The 27,724-nt window shown below is 33.2% G+C and overlaps 1 protein-coding gene across 4 annotated transcripts in view; it reads right to left on the bottom strand.

Annotated features, from left to right (window-relative positions):
- Positions 1-27,724, bottom strand: part of Graf (GTPase regulator associated with FAK) — a 170,308-nt gene that overhangs the window by 40,369 nt on the left and 102,215 nt on the right. For all 4 annotated transcript variants that reach the window (XM_088259987.1, XM_088259989.1, XM_088259988.1 and 1 more), the window contains exons 2-7: positions 22,065-22,222; positions 15,188-15,259; positions 14,499-14,600; positions 2,672-2,789; positions 1,082-1,179; positions 86-160 (exon numbers count right to left, since the gene is read on the bottom strand). In XM_088259987.1, the coding sequence (XP_088116113.1) occupies positions 86-160; positions 1,082-1,179; positions 2,672-2,789; positions 14,499-14,600; positions 15,188-15,259; positions 22,065-22,222 (623 nt within the window). The remainder of the gene's footprint in view (positions 1-85; positions 161-1,081; positions 1,180-2,671; positions 2,790-14,498; positions 14,601-15,187; positions 15,260-22,064; positions 22,223-27,724) is intronic.

Genomic DNA, 27,724 nt, shown 5'->3' with positions numbered 1-27,724 from the left:
ATTGTTTCCAATTGTGCGTTTCCGTCTTCCTCATCATCAGTGTTTCAGTACCATTAGCAGTAACAAATATAATAATTATAATTACCATTTGACGCATCTCCATCATTTTTTTCATGAGTAATTCTGTCTTTTTGCTGGTCTCCTCGAAGTTACCTCTCGTCTGTAACAGGTTGTTAATGGTAAGCAAACCAAACAGTTATAACACACTTCAACAATCACATTCTTATGTTTTATTATTATTTTTGAATGGATTAATTCGCCGAGAAATATGACGAGTCAACAACGGTGATTTTCGTTGAGATGATGATTCATGCTCTTACATTTTTAGGCATCCAAAAAAATGTGAGTATGCAAAATATGTACAATGGAATTAAATTATTTTAAAAAATATATTTATCAGGTGTAATCATATCAATATGAAAGTCTGGGCATTTACAGGGCTTATAACCTGTTTCATACCATATTCTCGTCCTATAAATTGTTTACTTTCTGTGAAATAACTACATGTAACACATCTTAAAAAAAGAAATCATAATATTCCATTACTGAGGTTAAATAAAGTATTTATATGCAGGGATTGGAACGCACTGAAAATTTAGATTAAAAATGGTTATTTATTATTTATCTGATGATTCTTTAAACTTATCGTGTATACAGCAGATCTCTGTATTTGTAAAAATTGCATCTCTACATTTAATACACATTTTTTTATAACTACGATCAAGATAACACTGCGTTATATGACGCAGTACCCTATGCACCCTTGGGGTGCGGATAAGGGTTTTATATTTTATTTATATATATTTTTATAATGAGGGTGCAAATCTTTTCTGTATTTGTACATTTTTATGCCTACATTTTAGACGTATGTTTTTATACTTAAGGTGTAAATCTCCCTGACAAAACTGTGTTAATATAGCGTTTTAAGAAATGCATTTCCATTTTTTAATAAGACACTACGGATGACTCTTCAGTTTAACTAATATTAAATGGAATAGATGGTGAAAAAAATATCACTAAAACATTTCAAAAGCTCAAATTTCATACATAAATTTAATAATGTTTAGGGGATGGGATGTACCTTCTGTATTCGTAGTTGCAGATCAGACATGTACGGTTTGAAGTCTTTGTGTACCTCATGCCCTTGGTGATAGAATGTGAGCCAACCGAACATAAACCCTGGAAATTAATATATAAAAATTATTATTCAATTAAAAATAGATATCTACCAAAATATGCAATCTATATGTACCGCCCCAGAGATAATGGAGTTTGGCATTATGCTGATGATATGATGTACTATAGATATTCAATAAGTACAAGAAATATGTGTATAATGCAAGTTCGAGATAAGAGTGGTACAGTGGTTTGACCATGCGGGGAAATGATAACGATGAAAAATGGTAAAAAAGATATACAAGGCGAATGCAGGTGAAAGTAGAAGCTAAGAAAGGTCGAAGAAGACATGATATAAGATCAGGTAAACTAAATACTTGAAAATTGTTAGGCGCCATGGCATAGTTGGGTAACATTTGATTGTGAAACTAGCGTTGCGGGTTCTATTCCCGTAAATTGCAAATAAAATTCATAAAAGATTTACTTTCAATTCGTCTGGGTGTTTCTGTTGCATTATTCTCATCAGTTGCAAATAAAAAGAATTCCCTATAATCTGCCAGTTGAAAGTGCCCATAAGTCGATGAATATATTTGTTCGCATACGAAATTGGGACAGTAATATTACCAATAATGATAATAATTATTATAAATCAGAGTGCATGTATAATACAAGAAGATTGCACGGGTGTGGACCAAGGAATGTATGATAGTGTAAGTTTAGCATCGGTCAAGGGCAGAGGTCGGCAGTTTGTCAAGTGAGAAGAGCCAAATTGTCATGGAAACAGGATAACAAAGGAACCAGAGAGTCGTATACATCGTTCACTCCTTTCAATAACGTCACATATCAAAAATCATAAATTTTTAGTTGTGCATGTTTTCGGAACGCCCAGAAAATGTACTATATTCCAGCAAAAGTGGCATATTTTTAACTTAATATTTACCCGCTACAGGGTAAAAAGCGTTGGTTTTGCATTTTGAAGAAAAGGTATTGTTTAATTATTTTTTTAAATATACAAAATATTTTCAAATGCAGAAAAACCCTTCAGGTTTTAACTAAAAAGATCTGTTGCACAGTAAAAAGTTCAATAGATGGCTTGATATTTATTTTTAATAAGTTTCATTATATTTTTAAACTTTAAAAACGATCTCCTGAAAAATCTTTTTTCAACAACGTCAAATATCGCTCACTCCTTTCAACAACGTCAAATATCAAAAAGAAGTTTTTTGATATTTGACATTGTTGAAAGGAGTGAGCGATATGTCATATTTGACCCTTTACTTATGAAGTATCACTAATATCGCACGACTGATCAGTTGCAATTGATATTGCAGACACTAGCTTAATATCTTTGACTCGCTGCTCTGTTACAATTGAAGACATTTTGGAAATTCCGTCTTGCACTGTTTTCGGAGATAGAGGCAATTAAAGTTATAAATTTGGTTGAGATAAGGTGAAATTGGAGTTTATTTCTGAAGAGGGCGTAGGTCTAGTGTAAACTAGGTTTGTATTCCAAAATGTTTGAGTCAAAGTAAAAAGAGACAATGTATTTACTTACCGAGCAATGTTTCCACAAATTCAAACTTCTTCCTTTCCTGCACTTCCTGCAGAAGGAACACATACTCCAGCGAGGCCTGGCAGAAGTCTCGGTTGGCCATGTCGAGTGAGGCGTCTGCCTGGAAAAAGGACATCATAATATGTTATTATCGTCTATAATCCTCTCCCTCCTCCCCCGCTACTCCTTACCTACTCCTGCTCCCTATGCCTCACTAACCTACATTGATACACAATATTGTAATTACTTAATCATAAATACGAGAAATCGTAACAATTTATGTTTATTTCTTTTCTTATCTTTTAATCTGTCTATTAACTTCATATAGGTTTATAAGGCACAAGCCTTGACCACTATTGCTAGTCTGATTTTCGGTTGGTTGAAAGATATTGCTTCATAGCTATACATCAATTCTGTAGGAGAAGTTCAATAAATTAATTAATTAAGAGTGGCACCACAGGCGACTCATAATTGGAATTAAAGATCCCCAAAATCCCCAAAAAATCTCCTAATTGATGCTTTAGTTCCCACTGATTTCCCAGATCGTCAATTTCGTAATTTACACAGATTGTTTGGATGCGAATTTCTAAGTTAACGAAACTATTTCTGCTTTGAAATAATAATTACATCTTGAGATGTTGACATTAAAAATTTCTGCTTATTTTGACATTTCTGTCATGAAATTAGGCGCAATTGCGTCAGACCCTTTTATGTCATTCTATTTTTGACAAATTAAGTCGAATTCAATAAAAATAAGTAGTTACGTATTTTTTTAAAAACTGTCCGCCTCCACAGTGTAATGGTCAGCACGCTCGGCTACCGTTCTGGAGGCCCTGGGTTCGATTCCCAGGGGAGGTCAAATAAATATAAGTGATTTTTTCACTGTAATATTTATTCCATATTATCCTGGACTGGTACTTGCAGCGGATGGCTGATCACCTTTCCTTCAAGTGTTAACGATCAAGATAACGCTGCGTTTATATGATGCAGTGCCCTATGCACCATCGGGTGCGGATAAGGGTTAGAGAAGACTTTTTTTAAACTACATGGCAAGCAAGGTGAAGCAGAGGAAATAAGTTCGTCCAAGGAAATGGTCTGAAATTGGTATGGCCTAGGTGACGTTGTCCATAGAAAGACCTGCAATCTGAGGACGGGGAGAGCTTACCCCAACAGTCTACAAAGACGATAAAAGAAGATTTTTGAAACTACATTTTTTTCCGAAATAAAAGTGTCAAAAACACAAAGCCTCGCTTCATTTTTAAAGCGAAATGTTTACACTATAGGAAAAAAAAGATCAATATAACCCCGATTTATAGCGAAAATATAACCCCAAGGTAGCCGACTCCTGGGTAGACCATCAAAGAGATGGATTGACAGCTGGGAACCTACATCGCAGGAGGATAATCCCTTTTAAAAACAGGCCACAAGGCCTACACCAAGAAGAAGAAGAAGAAAATAATAAAGTAAATTTTGTTATAACTAATAATTTACGTACTTTAGAAGAGTCGTTGCGCTGATATTTGTTTTATGTTAATAAATAAAAAACAAAAATAATTAGCATTATAAATATAATATCGTGTTAGGTGGTTGACCCACATAAAACAACCGAAACCAGTTGACAATCGATACCAAATCGAGGCTAGTAAACTTAATTGCCGTATAATGTAATACGATCTTTCGTTATTCGCGGTTTCAGATATGTACGGTATCGAGATATATGGTATCAGAGATATAGATTGTACTCGCAGATAACAGATATACGCTATTATATGCTAGTCTCCATTCCCATCCAAAACCGTTCATAAAAACTAAATGTGAAATAAACAAAAATGTTCTCATCAGTCATGTATCAACAAGATGTTAATCCTTTTTTACTCGCACCAAATCTTACTGCGAGCCGCTTTGAATTTCGAAAGAATGAATAAAAAGGTAGCAAGGTCAATAACGTGTAAGACAAAAGGAGCGTGAAAACACGTGGGCCCAGTATTCGTTAAATGGTAAATTAATTTTCTCTAAACCCAGGTAACATTTGACGTAATTAATTATTTTTTTTACAACACCGCTTTCGTATTGAAAAAACTAGTTTTTCTTCAAAATAAATATATGGCGTTAAAAAAATGTTATTGAAAGGTAAGTAGTGAATTGTTTTTTTTCCTCAATATTATATGTTTTCAAAAAAAAAGTCTAATTCCAATATATGGTACATATTCTAAAAAGAATAATTGAGCGTCTAGCCCTCAGCGCATTATGGTATAAGTACATAAGTTATAAGTACTTAATACGAGTATAAGTACAATTACCTCAATAAAACCCTTCTGATACAGCATCAAGCGAACCGGTGCCGTCCATATAAGGCTTGCTCAGAACTAATTTTATAGGGTAATGACGCGTATACCGAATATCTAGATGGCTTCTGGTCTCGTTATCCGCGGTATGTCGGCAGGGCGTGATTCCCGCGGATAACGAGGGACCCTCGCTGAAGGCAGCACGAAATTTCCCTGCCACGGGGATCGTTATCACTATATCCCCATCGGATAGGGACTTCTTAATGGGGTTTCGGGTATGCAACGGGGTGAAAGTTTTCCGAGGAAAATTACCGCTTCCAAACGTCGTAATGATTATATATGCAATCGGGAACGCTCTACACGAAGGCCATGTGAGCTACAGAATAATATTCTTATAAACAAATCCCTCAACGTAATTTTTAATATGGTGGGTATACTGGTAAAAACGTTGACTCTAAAATCCCTATTTGAATAATCCCTGTTCTTTAAAGCTACCCGCTATTAAACCTAAATTTGTATTTATTTTTAAAATCCCATAAATATGACATTTTAAACTACTTAGTGTATTTTGCCAGTTTATAGAACGTTGAAAACTTTATAATACGCATCATTAGGTAAAAATTTCAAATTTTCGAGTTAACGTTTTATGCCAGTATACCCACGATATTAAAGCTGTCTCACCTTGAGATGAAACATTTGTGTTTTCTGTATGAAAGAAGATCTATGGATCCTAGTACTCACACCTGGCATTTGGCTGGCTTAAGTGATCAATTTATACACTAGTGCAATGTTGATTACCCCGGGATGCTCAATTTTCCATCTTTTTTCATGTAAAAAAGATGAAGATTTCATCTCGAGTTGAGACACCTATAATATTGATATATCATCCGCAGGGTGAATAATCCAGTGTGTGATATAATTAATAATGATGCACAACATTTTGAATAGTTTAGAATGTAGAACGAATGAGTGAAGAAAGAACGGTAAAATTAATATATGAGGCGAATGTAATTGAAAATAGGAGCAGAGGAAGACCGAGAAAAACTTGGCTCGATCAAGTATTCCAAATACTTGAAAGTGGTCAGGTTAAGAGTCGAAACAATCGGCGGGTATATATGAGGAGATGCATGAAAGTGGAAGAGGCGAAGAATGTTTGCAAGGACAGAGTGGTGTGGCGTTCTATTCTCTCTGCCTACCCCTGCGGTGAAGCGGCGTGATGGTTAGTTTGTTTCATTTTGAATGTATCCAAATACTTGTTTACAAATCTGGGTTTCTCCACTAAGGATTTATTTTTACATTATTCGCATCCCACCATAGATGAAGAAGAATATCCAGTGGACCCACATATAAAGCGTCATGAGATTTACGATATATGAAGGAGTTCCAAAAATTTGAATAGTGTGATTGTCAATCAATGGGTAGAATGGTGAATTTCATTATATAATTGTTTCGACAGTCACTTTGTGGTAATGTCCATCCATTTTAAATTTAAGTTTTACTAATTTAAAAAAATCTGAAAAAGTGGTATTTACCAAGTAAAATTTATATTGAGAATGGTGAATGTGACACGTGTGTAAAGTGATCACTTAATCAGAATAGGGCATAAGCCCTGTAAATACCCAGACTTTCATATTCTTGATAATCTATGTATAAATAATAATGAAATGCTAATAATATAAATAAAAATGAATTCAATAAAAAAAATACATAAAAAATATCTGCTGCCGTCGCTATTGAATGTTGCATTAAATTAATAGTTTAAAATAGCATATTATTAAATTATACGATATGTAATACATATAATTGTAACCGACGCTGACTCACTGGAAAGCTGTCCAGAAAGTCGACTGTAATATTTCCCATAAATGTCCATGTCAAGTTTTTTTTCTTCTTTTTAATATTCTTAACAGAGCATTCGCGTCACTCTACGATATGAATGCAGATAGTTAGGTAGACACACACATCACTGGGCATCCCATCAAACTTTCTTTGAAAAATTGCTAAACAATAGGTCGGGAAAAGCGCAGTTAAAGAGCGGAAAACGAGGGGTGGACAGATAAAGCGCAGGGGTTGTTTTAATTTTTTTATTTTTTATTTTTATTCATTTAATATATTTACATTTTTATTTATAACATAATAACATTTGAATCATTTATACGTATGTAGAACTTTTATATTTCGATTCGCTGTGCCTCTCCATAAAAGAGTCTGTGCTCTTGTGCTTGGAAAGGGACTTACACTCGTGGTTTAATGTTATAAAAGATATAATAGTTTTTTAATATATTTTTTTAAAGATTTAAATGTATAGAGCTTTAATTTTTTTCTTGAGGATTTTTATATCATCTATTTTTTTTATTTCTTTAGGGAGTTTATTGAAATGTTTGATTGCCAAATATTTGAAGTTTTGCTGAAATTGTTTGGTGTTGCATTTTGGAATAGAAAAATCGTTTGAGAATCTCGATGATAAATTCTTTGTTAAATTTAAATAGTTGTCACCCTTTAGTATTTGAAAAACTGCGGTTTTTTTATAAATGGATTCTATATTTGGGACTTGAAATTTTTTAAATAATAATTTTGTTGGAAATATGTTTTTTTTTCAAGATGACTTTAATTATGGTTTTCTGTACTATTTTCACTGAGTTCAGTATGTTGTTGTATGAGCCTCCCCATGCAATAATGCCATACTGTAGTAGTGAGTGAACGATAGCATAGTAAACTCTTTTTAGGTTGTCGATGGTTAGTATGTTTCGGATTCTAATGAATGTATATATGCATTTTCTTATTCGTTTTACTAGTTCATTAATGTGACTATGGTATTTCAAATGTTGGTCTATTATAACACCTAGATATTTTATTTCTTTTTTTGGACATAAAACAGAACATAAGTTTTTGCAATTTGAGTCCCTGCAGTCGCCATTGTGAATTGAAATGTAGTCTCGACAAACGGAACACAAAGGGATGACAAATGCCTACACAATCCTTTCACGTACTCGAAGCATCGTCATAATCGCACTTTACAATTATTTTTGGATGTCGTAAAAAAAATTGTCTGGCGAACGCGAGCACACAGGTTCTAAATCATTTATTTCGTAGATTTTTGATTTCTTAACATAGATGAAGAAGAAAATGAAAGGCTGGATATTTACAGGGCTTATGACCTATCATAAGCTTGTTAGTGATCATTTTACACAAATGCAACATTCACCATTCTACTCATGATTGGCAACTACACTACTCAAATTTTAATAACTCCTACAAATTTCATCAATCTCATGACACTGTACATGTGAGTTCACTGGAGCCATCTATTTTTGGTTTGAGACACTTTTTATTTAGCACAGATCCTTTTATTAAGTGCAAGATCCTAACCGGATTATTTCACATACTGAGAGACTCCTGAAAACACGACTTAAATTTATTATGCAGCTTACAATTTGACCAGCTTATTTTATTCACAACATTGTAAACAAGGATTGGACACACCAAATTAAAACAGACAGATTTAATTTTTTATTTGGATATATGCAAGATCCTTACCGGAATATTTTACATACTGGGAAACGCCTGAAAACATATTTCCAATTTTATGCAGCTTATAACTTGACTATGAATATGAAATTCTCGGAAATTCGAGAATCTGGAGCACAAGACTGATTGATCACCTTGCCTTCATATGATTGACGATCAAGGTAACATCCGATAGATCCGATGATAAATCTTAGTAGATCCGATGCGTTGCCCTATGTACCATCTGAGTGCGGATAGAAATCGAATAGAAAAAAATAAAAAAAATAATGCTAGACTGTTAAAAAATGTATTATTTTTAATTATTAAAAAATGTTTGAATACCATTATAAAGGTATTTTACCACCCTTCATAATACCGACTCACAAGTGAACAAAACTCTTCAAATCGCTTCCGTTTTCGATGGTTTGGGTTTTGATTTAAAAACCTACCCCGGGGCTTCCTATATTGCTCGCAAATAACACCATTGTTATACCATATCATACAATACGCAAAAAATAAATATTAAAATTTACCCCATAAATTCAAACGTGTCTCTTAAGACACAGCATTCGTTAAGTCGCAACATGATTTTCTCTAAATCCAGGTATTTTATTATTTTATTAAAATACTGTTTTTACATTGAACAAAATAAATTTTTCTTCGAAATAATTATATGGATTGGAAAGGAAAATTATTGAAAGGTGAGGAGTTAATTTTTATTATTTTTTTTATTAATCTAAAAAACAAACAAAAGTATCCAATATACAGCCTTTAAAAAAATCGGGCATGAATCGACATGTGACCTCTCCCCAGTGGAATGAATTATGTGTTAGCGAATATCCCCTTAAACGAGAAGGTTGGAAGATAGAAAACATTTTTTATACTTTTTTTATTAATAACAAGAATATTTACAATATTTGTAATAAAATAATGCATCAATAAAACAGGATTGATAATGAAATTGCAAAAAAAGGCAATAAAGTCAGTTTTTACAGTACCATGTTTATTGGTATTATAATATTTTGTAATAAATATATTTTGTATTACCTTTTACGACTTATTTATCAAGTAAATTGTAATAATAAAAATACAGGTAGTATAATGTATGGAAGTGAAGCGTGCAGTTGGCAAAAGGATGAAAGTAGACTGAATCCAGTCGGAATGCGATCTCTCATTGCGGCAATACCATGTCTGGTAGATGTTCCAATGGTGATATAAGGAATTCAAGGCCGAGTGAGATAAGCATTATCGATAAAATTGAGAAAGGTGTGTTGAGATGGTTTTGGGCATATGAATCGAATGAATGAAGCAAAGGAAGACCGAGGAAAACTTGGCATGATCAGATATTTCTAATACTTGAGAGAGGTCAGGTTGAAACTCGGAATAATCGGCTTGTACGTATAAGATGCAAGAATGCGGAAGAGGCGAAGATTGTTTGCAAAGATAGATTGGTGCAGAGTTATTCTCTTAACCTACCCCTACAGAGAAGCGGCGTGATAGTTACTTTCTAGTTTTTTTAAAATAATTATTGATTTAGGTAAAATAGATCAATGCGCTCTTTTACGGGTTTATAAAAAATAATAAGATGAGATATTTTTTTATTTATAATCAATTGCCTTATTTTATACATTAATTAAAACATTAATATGAAAAAAAAAGAAAACGGAGAAATATAACACAAAGAAAAAATATGCACGGAAAAGCATGAAAATTGTTGCATTTCATTCTTTTATAGTCATAATGAAGGGTAATAAAATAAGCGTGATTGAAATACTGAGCTTGGTAATTGGTGAGTTCACTCCGCATATTTATGAGATGAAATGATTGTATATATGTATGTAGTCATGCAGAAAGTAACCAATCACAAAAAAACCTAAACTGAGATAAAAGCACGAGGGTGTATTTGGGAATTTCATCAGGACCGGAATTACTAATTAAATTTAATTTTAAGTACGTAGTTAAAAAATATTAAATTAATCTTTGTTAGGGTTTTTTTTTCAAATTAAATCTTTTCGGTATCATTAATTTCCTACACTACTGATCAATGGCCAGTTTCAAAATGTCAAAATCGTTAGGTATAATACAAATACACACAAATATTTCATTTAAATATTTTATTTAAATCATTTGGAAAATTCATCTGTTTTTTTTTAAATCTATTGCGACACATGTTTCGATGCATTCCGAATCATTGTTAAACATGTAAAATGGTACGAAATGCACCCAAACACGTGTCACAAAAGATTTGAAGATGTAGTGATTTTTACCAAATAAAATATAAATAAAGAATGGATAGATATTACCACAAAGTGACTCCCGAATCAATTGATGAAATTCACCATTTTACCCATGATTGATGAAAGAACAATTTTTTTTGGAACTCCTACATATATCATAAATCTTATGAGTAGGAAGTGTAGAAAATTATAAATCTCCAACTAAGAGACGATTCTGCAAATACCAGATTCGACTGTTTTTTTTTTCAAATTGTGGCCTGGTCTGTTTCTGATTAACAGTGTCCAAATAAGCTCCAAGCTCGTCAAAGCGGGTGCCACAATTCAATAAGCGTTGTTATTAAAATAATCCAGGGTGAAATTACACAATGGAAGTGGGCAGACAATAAAGAGGCGATTACAGGACCGGACGGGGGTTCCCCTTTCCACCCCTGGAGACGTGTCCCGTATCGACGAGCCAATAAATGTACTGTATCATTGTGTATTGTGCAATATTAAGTACAGCGAACAGCCCTCGGAGGAATATGAATGGAGTATCGATCGTATTGAATTCGTAATGATTCGGTTATGGTACGTGGGAGTTATTGTAGCCGGTATCAAATCGATAGTTCCAACAGTCGTCCGTCCGAATACGCGATATAAGGTAAACTGTGCAGAGACTATGGCTCTGACAAAGGGAAAAGAAGAGAAGCTCAAATGCAAACAGCGATCCATGGAAAGATCCACGCTTGGCATAAGTCTGATGGATAAAGTAAGAAATGAAGATATCAGGAACAGAACCAAAATAGAAGATAGAACATATTACTGTATATTGACCAGTGACCGGGTTTCTTCGTTACCGACATCACTAGTCTGATGATCATTAGACTAGTGACGTCGGTAACGACGAAACCTGGTCACTGGCCAAATAAAATAAGCGTAGAAAAAACTTTATAATTGTTTTTTTATTACACAAAACTATTCACTCTTTAAATTCGTTTTACTCAATGAAAATGAGCGCACTTTCTCCTATGCTAAAAAATTGGGAAAATTGAATGCAAAAAATGCAATTTGTTATAATTTGTATTGACTATTGAAGTATAGTGAATGTAATACAGAACTATACCTAAAACTTTATGCAAAAATAACGGTCTCCCAGAATTCAGCCAATTGGTGTCGTTTCGACTACGTGCGACTAAATTAAGTTGAAATTAACGATCGTGTGACAGTGAGATAATACACAATTTTACACGATCGGGAATCAAAGCCAGGACCTCATACTTGGTAGCCAAATATGCTCACTCCTGCACTATGGATGCGATCAATTATATCAGAAAACAATATGCAATCAATACATGTTAACTATATTAAAAATAATAATTAAGTCATAATCTCACCCTTCATATTAGATGATTTTTAATTCACTTTATAACACAAACATATTTTACGCACTAAAATGTCAATACTAAATATTTTTTGATTAATAAAAATCATAAAAAAATTATGTTTATTTATTGATTTAATATTTTATCAAATAATGTCTCACAGAAACGCCATAAATCATTTATAGTCGAAAGCGTCATTGTTTTGGTGACAATATGACAATATTTCCGGGGAAATTATTGTTTTTAAAATCACAACCGAATGCATAGAACTGATAATTAACACTACCTTTTATTACATTACAATGTAAGTAGTATAAAAAAAGTATATGTAATGTTATAAACTTAATACTAGGTCACATTCAAATTTTACACTCAAAATCACAACACAAAAATGTCGGCTTCCACCAAACAAAAAGTACAAGAGATAAACAAAATCCCGAAGTTATCGAAGAAAGCTCGCCGAAAACTACGAATGGGTCTCGAAGCGTTTTGATTAATCTCGAATATGTTTGTTGTCGAATTACAATGTCAGGGTACAGTGCGGGTAGGATCTTATGATCGCCGCGCGCCTAGAGCGTCGCGAAGTGACGTTTAGCGCCCGCCATTTTCCGCTATGGTTCCCTCGCCCGCCGCGGCGGCAGCACTGCGGTCATATTAGGCGGGAAAGGGGTACATTTTTCCCGATATCGCTGCGCGTAACAATTGGCACTCATTAACAGCGCTCTCAGAAAATGCAACATGCCCGCTTACACATCGAACAAATATGAAGATTGTTCCATATGTTAAGTGATAAAATAAAATAAAATACTTCGAGGTCTTGCGAAAAATTGGCTAATGGAGATGTCTGAATGGAACAATAGATAAATAACAAATTATTTCGTATAAAAGCTTTTTAGTAAGTTTAAATAAATCAATTATTTAGCCATCTTTTATTGTATGCGTGTACCTAAAATTATATATTTCGTAAAATGCATTTTTTAATGTTATTTAATTTAAAGGAACAACCCGCAAAGCCCCTACTTTAAGAGGCTTATCTGCGGTTAGGATAGTAGGGATATGGAAGGTAAATATGAAAGACATATCACAAAAACCCAGATCGATTGAAAATAAATCTTTCTTGAATAAAATTTGCAATTGGCGGGAATCGAATCCGCGACGCCAGTTTCGCAGTCGAGCGTCTAGGACAAGGTGCCTGTCCTCTCTTGATATTTGTAATTTGAAATATTTATATACTGTACTACTTTTCAGTTAAATAATGAAATAAATAATGTGTTAATTTTCAGTAAAATAAATTATTTATATGGTGAAGTATCGTATGGAAAAAAATATGTACGTACTGTAATATTTTATAGAAAATAAACATAGTTTATCGCATAACGAACAACAGGTGTCAATTTTAGTGAACATCGATATCAACCCATATTTATTGAATGACTCGGTTAGAAAAAGACGACATTATTCACGGTGATACGAATCACACGCTGTGAGAAAGGGACGGTGTTGAAAATATAAATTAATTTACCCGCGTGAGAACGAGATGGACCTAGTTGAATTTTATACCCTCAATCAGTGGAGTGAGAGAGAAAATAAGTCAAGCGTCACGCATGCTCTCGGAGGGTGAAACGAAGCTACTGTGAAATAATTGGACAGGGAAATTACGACAATACATAAAAAGAGACGGATTCAATGTACGTGTGTAGGTAAAGTGTTTTAAAATGTTAGTTGGTGTTTTCATACGTGGGTCATTTTAAAATGTAAAATTGTATGAAGGGAAAGCGTAGTGCAAAACGGCGGGAAAAGACAAAGGTTCGAGATTCCATTGTGCTATTTTTTTATGATGTTGTGAATGACAAATTTACTCCTTGAAATAAATTTATAACCGGAGTAAATTAGTTCGTGAAACGAAATGGGGTGATAATGGAATAACGTGGTCACAGAATAACACAATGCAACTGCTTTATTTCCGTTTTTAAAACTACAAAAATTCTCGGTAGGTACTTTTTGAACAACGATACTATTTCATTTCAGATGGTGCACTGCGTTAAATGAATAGAATTATCTTGATCTTTAATTATATGAAGTCAAATTCAGATGATGCATAGGGCACTGCGTTAATTATACGAAGGAAAAGTTGATAAGTCCTGCGCTCATGATTCTTTGATCTATAAAATGATTGGATTTCATGGGATACAACAGGTGATGTAAGTGAAGGAGCTCAGTTTTAAGGACAGTACTGCTATCTGGGAAAGGAAATGGAGGAGGATTAGCAGCTAGGAAAATGAGAATAGCAGTCATGGCTATGGCACTCGGGGTTGCATACCCGTACTCGTAATATACTGAGTAAGAGCCAATTTTTAATTTTGGAGTTAGAAAACGAAATAAAATAGAAAAGTAAAATAAAATGTGCAACAACCAAAACATGATTTGAAATTATTCTTACCTCTTGGAAGACTGTGTCTTGCTTTTTGGTCGATAGGTTCAGGGTTCGTTCTTGCGTTTGGCAAAATTTTGCCGTTTTCTTGTCGAATTTCTTTTTTCCCTCCTGTGAGATACAATTTATATTAATAATATTTTGAAAAAGATAAATATTTGTGTTTTTATTTTTTACACAAATTAAGAATAGTGCTATGGTAGTTACGTGTAGTATTGTTTGCATGCTGTGGTAGTGATTGTCCTGACGAAGAGACGGGTACGTCTCGAAACCGGTAGACATAAATATCTCGGTGAGTATTATATATTATTTATATACTTATATTACTAACATTTTTGTAAAAAAATAAATAAGTAAAAATGACTAACCACAAAGTATGCTTTAAATATTAATAATATCGAGAATACTTTATTTTCATACTATTTATGTGAACCTGAGCTGCTCATTATTAGAAATAGGTATCAAATTGTGGTAGAGTGGGTTCGAACCGAGAAATTCTGACTCAAGAGTCCGCGACACTAACCATTAGACCACAACTCTTCGTGTTAAAGCTCTGAAAGCTTCCTCTTTCGCGTCGAATTTTTGAGAAAAAAAAGGGGTGGCAAGGGTTATAGAAGGTCAGAACACCCTGTGTAATATGAAAGGGTAGAACATTTTAAATAATGTTATTTTTAAATAAATTTTAAAGTATAATTTACCTTCACTGCACCAATGTGTTCTTTTCGGAATTTTTCCAGGGGTTGAATGATCTGGTCATACGCCCTCCCCAGCTGTGGACAAGCACAATATGTTTTATTAAATTACAGAAAAATAAGCATGTATACTAAGAAATTACAAAGCCAGTGCTTTAAGAATTTATTTAAATTATGAAAAGCTATTATTTAGTCGAATATTTGACATATTTAGATCTATCGTTCAAAAATGATCGGGATTTTTAAACATTCTTTCCGTTAAATTGACCTCATATGTATGTATTTTCCGGAAAGTTTTTTTGGGGTCGTAGTAAGAAAAACTATTGCATGAGACCGATTTTAAAATTGGAACAGAAAAACACAGATATGTCAAATCGCAGGTTAGACAACGTCAGCATACTCCCCGACAAGTGATAAAATAAACCAAAATACATTTTATTAAATGTTATAAATAAATATGTATAACAAAACATATTATTAAAAAGTATGTTTTTCCAAGTTTTTAATTAGTAATTTATTAATGTACATAAATAGGTAAATACAAGCTTATTTATATTTTTAACAAAAAACAAATATTATAGATTACATTATATAGATATAGATTAAATTATATTAGCTTAGAATAAATGTCAATGAGAACACATTATTTTTAAAGCTCAAGTCTCCTTCCTAATTTATTTGAATCTTACTAATAAAGATATATTTTTGAAATAAAGTTATCGCAAAAATATTTTTCACAGTATTTCAAGATTGGTTGTTTTTGAAACATCAGGTTTATTCGTAAATGTTAAAATGTAATATAAAATCCTAATAAGATATTAAATTTAATTTATTATTGAACATTGAACTATTTATGATGTTAAATTTGTTATTTTAACGGAGATACAAACGTAAATATAATCGAAGAATTTTATAATCCCGAAGCGTTTACATTACTGTGTAGTAAAGAATTTCAACAACAGATGGCATTCGCGGTACGACACGATAATAATGTTTCAGGAAAAGTTTGTTTCAGAAAAATTGTGAATTATTATTTCGTTCTGGTTCGCGTCTAGGACAAGATAACTGAAAAAGTTTATGAAACTTTTTAAACGGGTCTGAACGCGATTCAGTCGGATCTGAAATGTCGATTGTAATAAAAAAGTTTTTTTTTAAGGTACAGCATACGTTTTTGAACAAAAACCTAGTATAACGCAGTGAGAGCACATTACTGTAATTGAAACCCTTACCGCACCCCAATGGTGCATAGGGCACTGCTTCATATAAACGCAGTGTAATCTCGATCGATTACACATGAAGGAAAGGTGATCGGCCCTCCGCTTCAGGTACCAGTCCAGGGCAATATTGAATAAATATTACAGTGAAAAAAAAACACTTATATTTATTTAAAAACACTTATATTTTATACTGTAATTAGTGATTTTGTATATGACAAATAAATATAATGAAATCCTATGGAATGGAAAACCGCCTATACTGTTTTTTATTCTTAAAATCCCAACATTAAAAAATACTATAGATGTACATATTTTGGATTAACTTAACTGTGCTAAATCTAAAATAATTAATTTTATCGATACTGTCTCGCCCAAATAGTTGAAATACTTAAACGTGCCAAGTTTTCCTCGGTCTTCCTTTGCTTCTATTACAAATCACATTCGCCTCACAAATTTGTTTTACTATTCATTCTTAATTTATTCGTTCTGCGTGCCCAAACCATCTCAACACACGTTTTTTTTATTTTGTCGATTATCTGTCATACATTAAATGTGAAGTTAAAAAAAATATTCCAAAATTTTATCATACCATGTGATTGCCTGTTTTTTACGAATGGTTTTTAGAGAAAATTATCTGCTAGTTTTGTAAAAAATATATAAAACGAGTCTTTAAGAAAAACTCGCTATTAAATTTGAATGGGACATATCGCTCACTCCTTTCAACAACGTCATATACCAAAAATCGTCAATTTTCAGCTATACATATTTTCGGAATGCCCAGAAAATGTAGTATATCCCAGCAAAAGCGGCATATTTTAAACTCAATATTAACCCGCTACATGGCAGAAAGTGTTGTTTTTGCATTTTGAAGAAAAGGTATTGTTGAATTATTTTTTCAATTATATTAAATATTTTTCAAATGGAGAAAAAAACATTCAGGTTTTACCTAAAAAGATCTGTTGCACAGTAAAAAGTTCAATAAGTGGCTTGATATTTATTTTTCATAAATTGTATTATATTTTTAAACTTTAAAAACGATCTCCTGAAGAATCAAGTTTTTTGATATATGACGTTGTTGAAAGGAGTGAGCGATATGTAAGTAAACCGTAATGCTATAGGCGGATTTGTATATCGTTTTCCCCAACTCTTCTTTAATATGACTCAAACCGCCAATTTGTATCAATTATATTTTTTTATAATTATGTCATTATTTCTCACGAACCGTGAAGGAGAAGTTTGTCATATTTCTGACTACACTATTATTGTATCGAATAACAATACAATGTTCGTAAAACCGTGACGTTTTTGAATATCAGAAAAAAATACGTCGATTCCAATACTAACAGAATTAGACAAATCCAGTTTCCTTGTTTGGGCAATTCAAGATCCTATTTTTGAAAGTGGACAGTTCCATTTTAAACGTGTTTTTTATTTTATTCAAATGGAATTTATAATAGTTTCCTGCTCCCCACCTACAGCGAATGGTGCATAGGGTACTGCATCGTGTAAACTTGACGGCAAGTGATCAGTTTTGCGCTACAGATTCTCGGATATAGGAGTGTTATATATTTGATACAGAATACAGATGATGTAAGTGAGAAGGCCGAGGGTGGAGGATACTACTGTTATTTGGAAAAGGAAATGAAGGAAATTCCGTTGGTGGGAAAAGGAAATCAGCACGAATTTCTAGAAAAAAATGCACCAGTAAAAAGGTGGTTAAAAACAAAGTTGTTTTATTTTGTAAAGTTCTTAAAATGTGCCACAAAGTATCTGCGAAAATCATTCAAGAAAATAATTGCTGCTAATTTTGTAATCGTCCGCCTCCGTGGTGTTAAGCTACCGAGCTGGAGGTCCCGGGTGCGATTCCCAGGGGGAGGGGTCAAATAAAGTGATTTTTTCACTGCAATATTTATTCAATGTTACCCTGGACTAGTACCTGAAGCGAAGGGCTGATCACCTTTCCTTCGTGTATTTAACGATCAAGATAACACTGCTTCTAAACGATGCAGTGCCCTCTGCACCATTGGGTGCGGATAAGGGTCAGATTAGGTTGGGAACCAACCGAGTCTACAACATCTGTAAGACTCAAAAATCTGTGATAGTCGCAGCCGAAGGATTAAACGCGATTAATAATGCATTCAGGCTACAGCAGCTTCGAGATAAGCGAATGAGGTAGGCGACTTCGTGATGTTTGAAATCAGAGGCAATAATAAATATCGTAATGACAGTAATAAAATGACTTGTGTTGTATAACTTAAAAATGGTGCTGTATTTGCAAGCGGTCACGGATGAAAAAATATACCTTTGTTCTCTCGATAGAGCACGCGAAGCAAAAAACGGCACGACTCGTCAATGTTACATGGAACATATAAATAGTACAAAACTAGAAATTATGTATCTGATCATACAAGGACAATGACAAAATGGATCTATTCTGCTACTACTGCGTCAATGTTGAAACACTGATGTAGATATTTTCATTAAATTTTTTTGACATCTCAACATAGATGATGTGTACAATAGATATCACCAATCATCTCACCAATAGATGTCTCTAGTGAAATTCTAGTGATTCAAGCACAATATTTCAAAATTGGATCATATATGTATAGAACGTCCAAGAATTTGAGTAGTGTGGTTGTCAATCATGGGTAGAATTGGTGAATGTTACACGTGTGTAAAGTGATCACTTAAACAAGCCTATGACGGTCGTAAGCCCCGTAAATACCCGGACTTCCATATTCTTCTTCATCTGTTGATTTGCCAAAAAAATAATAAAAAAAATGAACATTTCACGTAATTGTTTTTTTTAAACACCGTTTGTGTATTGAAAAAATAAGTTTTTCTTCGAAATAATTATATGGTTTTGAAGAGTTATTGTAAGGTAAGAAGTTAAAAAAATATATTTTTCTATATACTTATATATTCTAAAAAACAAAAATTCAATGTACATTATTTAAAAAAATCGGGCGTGAACAGACATGGTGACCTCTCCGGTGGAATGAATTATGTGTTTGCGAATATCCCCTTAAAACACTGATTTAGATTTTTTCATGCTTAGTTACTTATTTATTTTAAAACAAAGTATAATACACCTAATAAATTTATGAACAAGGTCTCGCTCATATGTTTCCCATATGACAAACATTAATTTAATGCCGAAGGCTTCTTTGTAGATGGCAACCGAGTTATTAAATGGGAGATAATTTAAGTAACGTGTGCAATATAATGATACGGGTATCCATCTTAGTTGCAAGCTCACTCGCCAAATTAGCAACTATCGCCGCGTTAGCAGCGTTCACCCTGGCGCGTCTACATAATGTCAAACGTGAAAGTCCGCGGACGAGTTGAAAGTGCTAATTGCACCTCCGGCGATCATCTCCGGCACTACACGGTTTCTAAAAGGCGTACGTTTGCTCCAATTTGAGATTCGTAAACAATTAAATCCATATCATAATTTTAATAAAACTTTGTTTTGTAATCACCATAAATATTTTAATATAACTTAATTATAATGTCAACCGGTTTCAAAGCTAACCGCTTCTTATTCAAGACTGATTATATATTTTAATTATAAAATGGAAAATCAAAGTTATTGCTTCAAATATAAATTAAAATTTAATCCATTTTTTATTATAATTAAAACGGGATCGATTCAAACACTTCAATAAATTTAACGTGATTAAGAAAATCGACCTTATTTACGAGTGAAAAAAATTATGTTATTCAAATTTATTGGTCTTTGGTGGTGTCAAAAGTCTGCGTAGTTGAAGAGCATGTATGACTAGATGTATGGGTGTGAAGGAAGCGAGGAGTGTATGTCAGGACAGAAGGGTGTGGCGTTCGATCCTCTCTGCCCACCCCTATGGGGAAACGGCGTGATAGTAGTAGCAGTAATAGTAATAGTAATTTACGTTATAATTTTTTCATATTTTTTTTTCGTTTTCAGTTGTGCCTAACTTATGATACAAGGCGTATTTAGCAAAAGGATTTTTTTTTATCTAAGCTGCTTTGTGTGAAGATCGTGTAGGATGGTCGGCAGTGAAAACCAGAGAAAACTCAACAGGAAAAGACAGACTGTCAATGGTATTTTTCTCTGGAACATTCTTAGATCCTCTGTCTTACTCTAAAACACATATACGCGAGAAAAGCATTTATTCTCATCGTTATTCATTTCTCCTTTCGCCAATACGTTCTCCTCAATAAACAGGATTAGTACGGAACAGATATTAATTAATTTGTGCAAAATTACTATCGATAATTGATGCCTGGTAAGAGCGCTCGTCGAGTCGTCATTCGTCAAGGCCACGGCGAATCAAATGGAAAATATGGCAAGAATCAATTCAACATAATTGAACGACGCGAACAGCGGTAATTGTGATTTACCATTGATAACGTCAGCAAAGACGGTGGCAATTGCCAATTGTATGCAAATTGCCAGTAATCTAAGCAAATTAAACGTAACCACATACCACTAGCGATTCTGGTTCATCGAAAGCGATACACTTTTCACCGGGCGATGTTTAATATGTAGATATGAGTTCACAGTCATCGATTTCGAAACGTATGAATATCTATCGCATTGAACATGAAACGAACCGCAAGATGAAAAAAACGAGAAGAAAAAAGCATAACATATGACACTGAGTGAGCCTAATCTAACGTAACATTTAACTATAATAGACGCATTAAAATATTACTTCAAATTCCAATTATGTCATCTAATCATTGACATTGATAAATTATCGCAGTCTAGTATTTCAATATAAGTATTGTACTTCTTTAAACGGTAATATACGCGTATTCCATATTCTCTAGTAGATTACCGGCGCTCAACTCACTTGCGTCAAAAACCAATAGCGAACGCAGTCGCCATCCTTCATGTTTAACGAGTTTTCAGATGAAAATTTATAATATTATTAATATTTTTTGTGATCAGTCATTTTTACTTTTTTAATGTTTGCATGCTAGTGTAGTAATTGTCCTGACGAAGAGACGGGTACATCTCGAAACCGAAATTTTTGTAAAAAAAAGTAAAACGAAGGAAAATTTATTATCGTACACGCCTGTCCAATATTTCATTAATTATACAAACATTACTAAAAAATGTTAAAAGAATTTGAAAAATTTCATCCGTACATATTTGTCTAATATTTCATGAAATTTATCTGCGGTGTATTTCATTTTCTATTAGTCGATTCAAGATTAACATGGTTAGACCTTTATTTAATTATTCTAGATTTTGTGTTAACTCAAAAATGTATGGTTATGATATACTAAAGCATAAAAACCGTCAAATTTAATTATATTTTTAACCCTTTTTAGATTCCTGACCAACATGCGACTGTAAAAGTTTTTTTTCCATAAATACATCAAACATTGACAGCCATAAAGAATAACAGATATCAGCTGACTATGGAATAATAGGTTGTGGATACGTTTGAAGAAAATGTTGCTATAATTCTGTCTAGAGAATTGGCTTTATATTGTAGAATATATCGGATTTAATCCTTTGAAATTCGTTGATGGCATAATATTCAAATTCATTCACTGTATTACAAATGGCGATCGCTTCGACTGTCTCTGTTAATGATTAATAGGTTAAACAAGAATGAAACGCGATTAGTAAAATGACAATTAGGATAAAAGAGAATATGATATCTTACCATCCTGTCTCTCTCATCTTCGACCGTTTTGATGAGCTGACTGAACTGTTTCAGCGACCTGGAGATGACCAGCTCATCTTCAGTCAAGGATTGGCCGATGCACTCGAAGTCGAATTGCTCCAATGATTCCGATAGCGTTCGCTGGGCTGTTGAAAGGCCTGAAAAAACAAGAAATACCATGTTTAGCACAATAAATCATTAGGTATTCCAAACATAGATGATTTCTTCCCTAAACTCGAAGGAGATAAGACGAATTGCACGAAAATTGGTCCAAATCTGTCTACACAAGTACTGGATTTATTGGATTTATGGAAAATTGAGAGTTTCAAATAAAAGTGATAATCTCTCGTCGAGAATTTTGAACAATTCTCGGAAAAAATCAAATACCCTAACCCTGCGGTTAGATTTTATCAGTGATTGTTCGAGGACTTTATCATATAAGTATATATTTTTTAATGTTACGCGCGTTAAATTATCAGGCTTGTGGTATGATATGATGCGTCTCAGACTGCCGACCCAGACTCGCCTACGCATTCCTTAGCTTTTAGATAATAATGCAGTTATTATGATAGCATGCAACCGACTTACATACGAGACGTCATATTGTAAACTAAGGAAGTAAACTTGTATGGTTAATGTCTTAAATTGGGGTGAAAAAGACATGGTATATATTTTTCATCTTAACCAAATGTAAGGAAATTGGGTATGCTGCTTGCAAGCAATATTATTATTGAACACGTTTATTGCTAAAGGTCTCTGTTTGGTTATTTACATTATTTTTTTAAACCATAGATGTCTATTATGAAGTTCGTAATTGAAAATTTCACTCGAAATATGTTACATATATGCAGCTATCAATTTTCTAACAATACAGAGGTCAACCATGAGTATAATCATAAAGTAAAAATAAATCACCAACTGATGACAGGTCGTAAGCACTGTCAATAGACCACCCAGACGTATATATATGTACATATTTTCATCTCAATACACTTTTTCATCTGTTGAGTTTTCATAAAATGAATCAAATGACAGGTTAATGCTTGATCAAAAAATCCCAGTTACTATGGAATTTTAATGTTTTAAAATTAAAAGTACTTTTTTTTTTAATCGTGTCCACACAGGATCGTTATGACTCAAAACTCAAATACCCGTGCGCTTTCTGTGATCGATGTTAGTTGGTTGAACATCGCCTGAAATACATATAGTAAAAAAAGACACTGAGTTCATGATAACTATATTCAATATTATTGATTGGTTTATTTATGAATCGGAGAGCAATCTCGATTGTTTTGACCTTGCTGTGGTTAAAGTGGGACAGAATTTGCTCACAATAGGATGATTTCTATTGCACTTTACTCGACATTCACGCAGTTCAATAAACTAATCATGTTTTCAATTACCAGTAGCGCCAATTCAATTAACAGCCAATCACTTGTAATTGCATTTAGAAGTATATCTATGTACAATTTAAAACTAGTTTTAATCATAAAATCGGCCTGAAAAAATACGCGAGACAGAAAATAGGAAAAATATTTCTCTACAGACTATCACACATTTTAATCATCTCCATAAGTAACACATTAAAAGTTAAATCAAACGAGAATTCCGTACAAAAAATAGATGAAGCGTATCCTCACCCTCTGCACCCATTTAGAGTTGTAATATCTCTAGTGAATCGGGACCCATGTGCTTAAAAAAATGACGCAAACGCATCTCGAATCGTATTGCTTAGCGAGATTTTCAACGAAAATATGAAGAAGTTAAGTAACTTCATAAATTTTTCATTTTTTCTGTGCTTTTAGTTTTTTTAAACGTCCGCTGAAATGTCAGGTGAAAGTATTTATTATTATAATAATTATAAGTACACATATTTAATAATATTGTAAGAATAAATTGTAATACTTTGTCCAAAAAGCTACGCTGACAAATTTCTCAAAAGAAATTAACAATTAATAATTAATCATTTGGCAATATGTCTAATAACTGATGTATGACGCAATCCTTGGTCCTATCCCCATAAATATTTGTTGATCTTTTTGTGTAGAGCATTTCTATTTCAGTCCTTTGTCACGTTCTATCGTATAATATATAAATGCGAGAACTTTACGCTTATCACTACCAATTTCTAGTTCACTGTTGGCAGACGACTCGAATGAGCCATCTGCGTACGTATACCAGGGGCTTGGTCTACTCTGACAGACTTTAATCTGCGAGTCCTATGGATTCTACATCAACTGGATAAAAATTAACTTCGGCGCCCAACCAAAAGGGTCCTTATTGTACCGCTAACACAAAAGGTAGGTACCCGGGCAGCAGAAGCGCGAGGCGCCCGATTCCAACATTCCTCCATGAGCCGTGCGTGAAGACTTCCAGAGAATGCGTGACGTCATCCAGACGGGGCCGTGACGTCACGAGCCCGTGTCGAGGAAGACCTCTCCCGATTGGCGGAGAAGCGAGGGGGGGAGTGGAAAGTTTAACTCTGCTCACTTTTTAATCAAAGTTCAATGAATATGTTAACCGGGGTTCAACGGACTGGAAATTGGGGCTATTCGGCTATTTGTCCGCTAATGTCGAAAGTGCAAATAAAATAAAATGGACGCACACTACATAGTCTTCCTAAGAACGCTCGCTATACTCAATAAATTAATAAACATTAAGGCCGGGTTTAGTTACTGGACCTGGTTTCTGTTGTGCTCGTATAAGCACGTGTATTGTTAATTTGTCTACATAAATTTCTAGTATATTTTTAGGCTTTGGAAATTTTGACAATTATTAGTAGTTTTTTTTAACCAATTCCTGTATACTTATCATTGTTTTCTAATTTTCATAATCGTCTAATTTTTATCGCAACTGTTTGCACCCAAAGAAACACAAGACTATTTTCCTCCGATTCTTTTTTGCTATTGATATGGCTGCATATCGCTCACTCCTTTCAACAGCGTCATATATATAAAAAAAAACTTGATTCAACAACGTCATGTAATAAAAAAACTTGATTTTTCAGGAGATCGTTTTTAAAGTTTAAAAATATAATACAATTTATTAAAAATAAATATCAAGCCACTTATTGAACTTTTTACTGTGCAACAGATCTTTTTAGGTAAAACCTGACTGTTTTTCTCCATTTAAAAATATTTAGTACATTTAAAAAAATAATTAAACAATACATTTTCTTCCAAATGCAAAACAACACTTTCTGCCCTGTAGTGGGTAAATATTAAGTTTAAAATATGCACCTTTTGCTGGGATATTGTACATTTTCTGGACACTCCAAAAACATGCACAACTGAAAATTGTCGATTTTTTTATTACGTTGTTGAAAGGAGTGAGCGATATGAAGTCTAGTAATTGACTAAATCTAGCAAATGAATGTATAAAAAGAACCACTGCGATGATGCCTCTGTCATCATACAACAAACAAAATGATGCACGAGATAAACTAGTAATATCACAAACAATTAAATGGATATTAAGGTTTATTGAGGTAGGATTAATGTAGCGTGGATCGTGAACTGTGATTGTAAAAACATAATCACTCGTTTCCCTTGACTGCGCAAGTGGTACAGATTTGTCATCTTGCATAGGTACGATATCTTGGGCAATACTATTTTATAAATATTAAATTTAATAATAATAATAATAAAACCCTTATCCGCACCCCAATGGTGCATAGGGCACTGCGTCATATAAACGCAGTGTTATCTTGATCGTTTACACATGAAGGAAAGGTGATCAGCCCTCCGCTTCAGGTACCAGTCCAGGGTAATATTGAATAAATATGACAGTGAAAAAATCACTTATATTTATTTTACCCCCCTTGGGAATCGAACCCGGGACCTCCAGAACGGTAGCTGAGCGTGCTGACCATTACACTACGGAGGCGGACAAATATTAAATTTAAAAAAATTAAAATACAAATACAAAAAACAACCCTGAAATCTTGGCTGCCCTGCCTCAAACTCTTTTTAAACCACCGTAGACTCACATACATACGATAAATCATGGATAAAACTTTGTATTAAAAAACATTAATCGTTTTGTCATAATTTATGGTTACAATTTCGCTCTCTGAATGGTTTATGGTTTCAAAATTGGTTTTCTATTGGGTTACACAATTTCCCGTCACATTTAAAATCAGATACTGTAGAAATATGGCAGCTGTTTTGCCCTGTAGAAAGGAAGGAGGCGAAATTAGACAAATTAATAACATTTCGGGAACACAGTGCTTAAAACTTGGACGGAAAATACTTTGAATTAAATTTTAAATTCTCCGTACACAATACAATGCCTTAATTAAACGATATTTGTTGCCTAGTAGCGATTTTATTACAGCGTAGTTGTAAAGATTCGTGCGAGGGAAACGAAATTTTAAATGTTTGAATTGTACATACAATATATATATATATATATATATATATATATATATATATATATATATATATATATATATACACATATATATATATATATATATATATATATATATATATATATATATATATATATATATATATATATATATATAATATAATCAAATATGGAGATTCCAGATGCGCTATAAATTCTTAGTAAACAATCTTATTCATCATATTGGTACTTAAAAACATTATCTGCGTAAAAAAATGGATGAGATAAAAAAAAATGCTTTTGCCACAATTTTCACCGTATTCATATTTATTTCATAAATCTTCCACAGAATTTTGCCTGATTACAGAATTCAATAACATGGATATGTACATTGTACGAAAAATACGTCTAATATTATAATTTTATTTAAATGAATGTTGATTTCAAGCGCAAACCTGTTTACTCAGGTTGAGCATTTGAAAAAAAAATCTAATAAACACAATTGACATTGAGTACGTTTTATTCTAATGAAGCGTAAATTGTGGATTTTTTGCACAATATCGCGTAATTTAAATTGACACGAGTATTCTAAAGGTGTCGGTCTCAACTCTATATGAAACACGTATCTTTTTTCCCTTTTTATGAAAGAAGATGGAAATCTAGGCATATCAGGGCTTACCTGGTATTTGTCTGGATAGGGTTAATAAATACTTCATCAAGTCCTCAACTGTTGTAGCAACAATCAGTCATACTTCACAAATCTATCGTCAACCTTACCGGTATGCGGAAGGATGTAAGACTTCTAAGACCACTGCATATATACAGTATCTACTCAATGAATTAGGGCCACGCAGAATTTCGCGCAATTTCTCAATTCAAACAGGAATAACTCAGAGAAAACCTTGAATAAAACAACCTTGAATTTTATTTACACATGAACACTTTATTACGCTTAAATTATGCATACACTTTCATATAAATATAGTTAGTATTTAGTATTTCCACCTTTGGCAGAAATAACTGCCTCAATTCTTTTTGGCATACTTAAAATGCACTGTTTTATCATGTTTTTTATTTCTTCGTCTTCTGACCAAATTTTTTGAATATTTTTTTTTAGACAGTCTACTGTCAGATTTGGAAATGAGTATACCTTATTTTTTAACATGCTCCATACGTTTTCTATAGGATTAAGGTCCGGAGAATTTCCAGGCCAGGGGAGCAAAGGCAGATTTTTGTTAGAAAAAAAAATTATTATTGATTTAGCCCGGTGGCAAGGTGCCCCATCCTGCATGAAGGTGTATGGACCTTCT

Source organism: Brachycentrus maculatus, unplaced genomic scaffold (genome assembly GCF_059751285.1).
Source record: "Brachycentrus maculatus isolate JH-2025_06_01 unplaced genomic scaffold, ASM5975128v1 h1tg000122l, whole genome shotgun sequence".
NCBI classification, from domain to species: Eukaryota; Metazoa; Arthropoda; class Insecta; order Trichoptera; family Brachycentridae; genus Brachycentrus; species Brachycentrus maculatus.
This window is presented reverse-complemented; position numbering and strand designations above follow the sequence as displayed.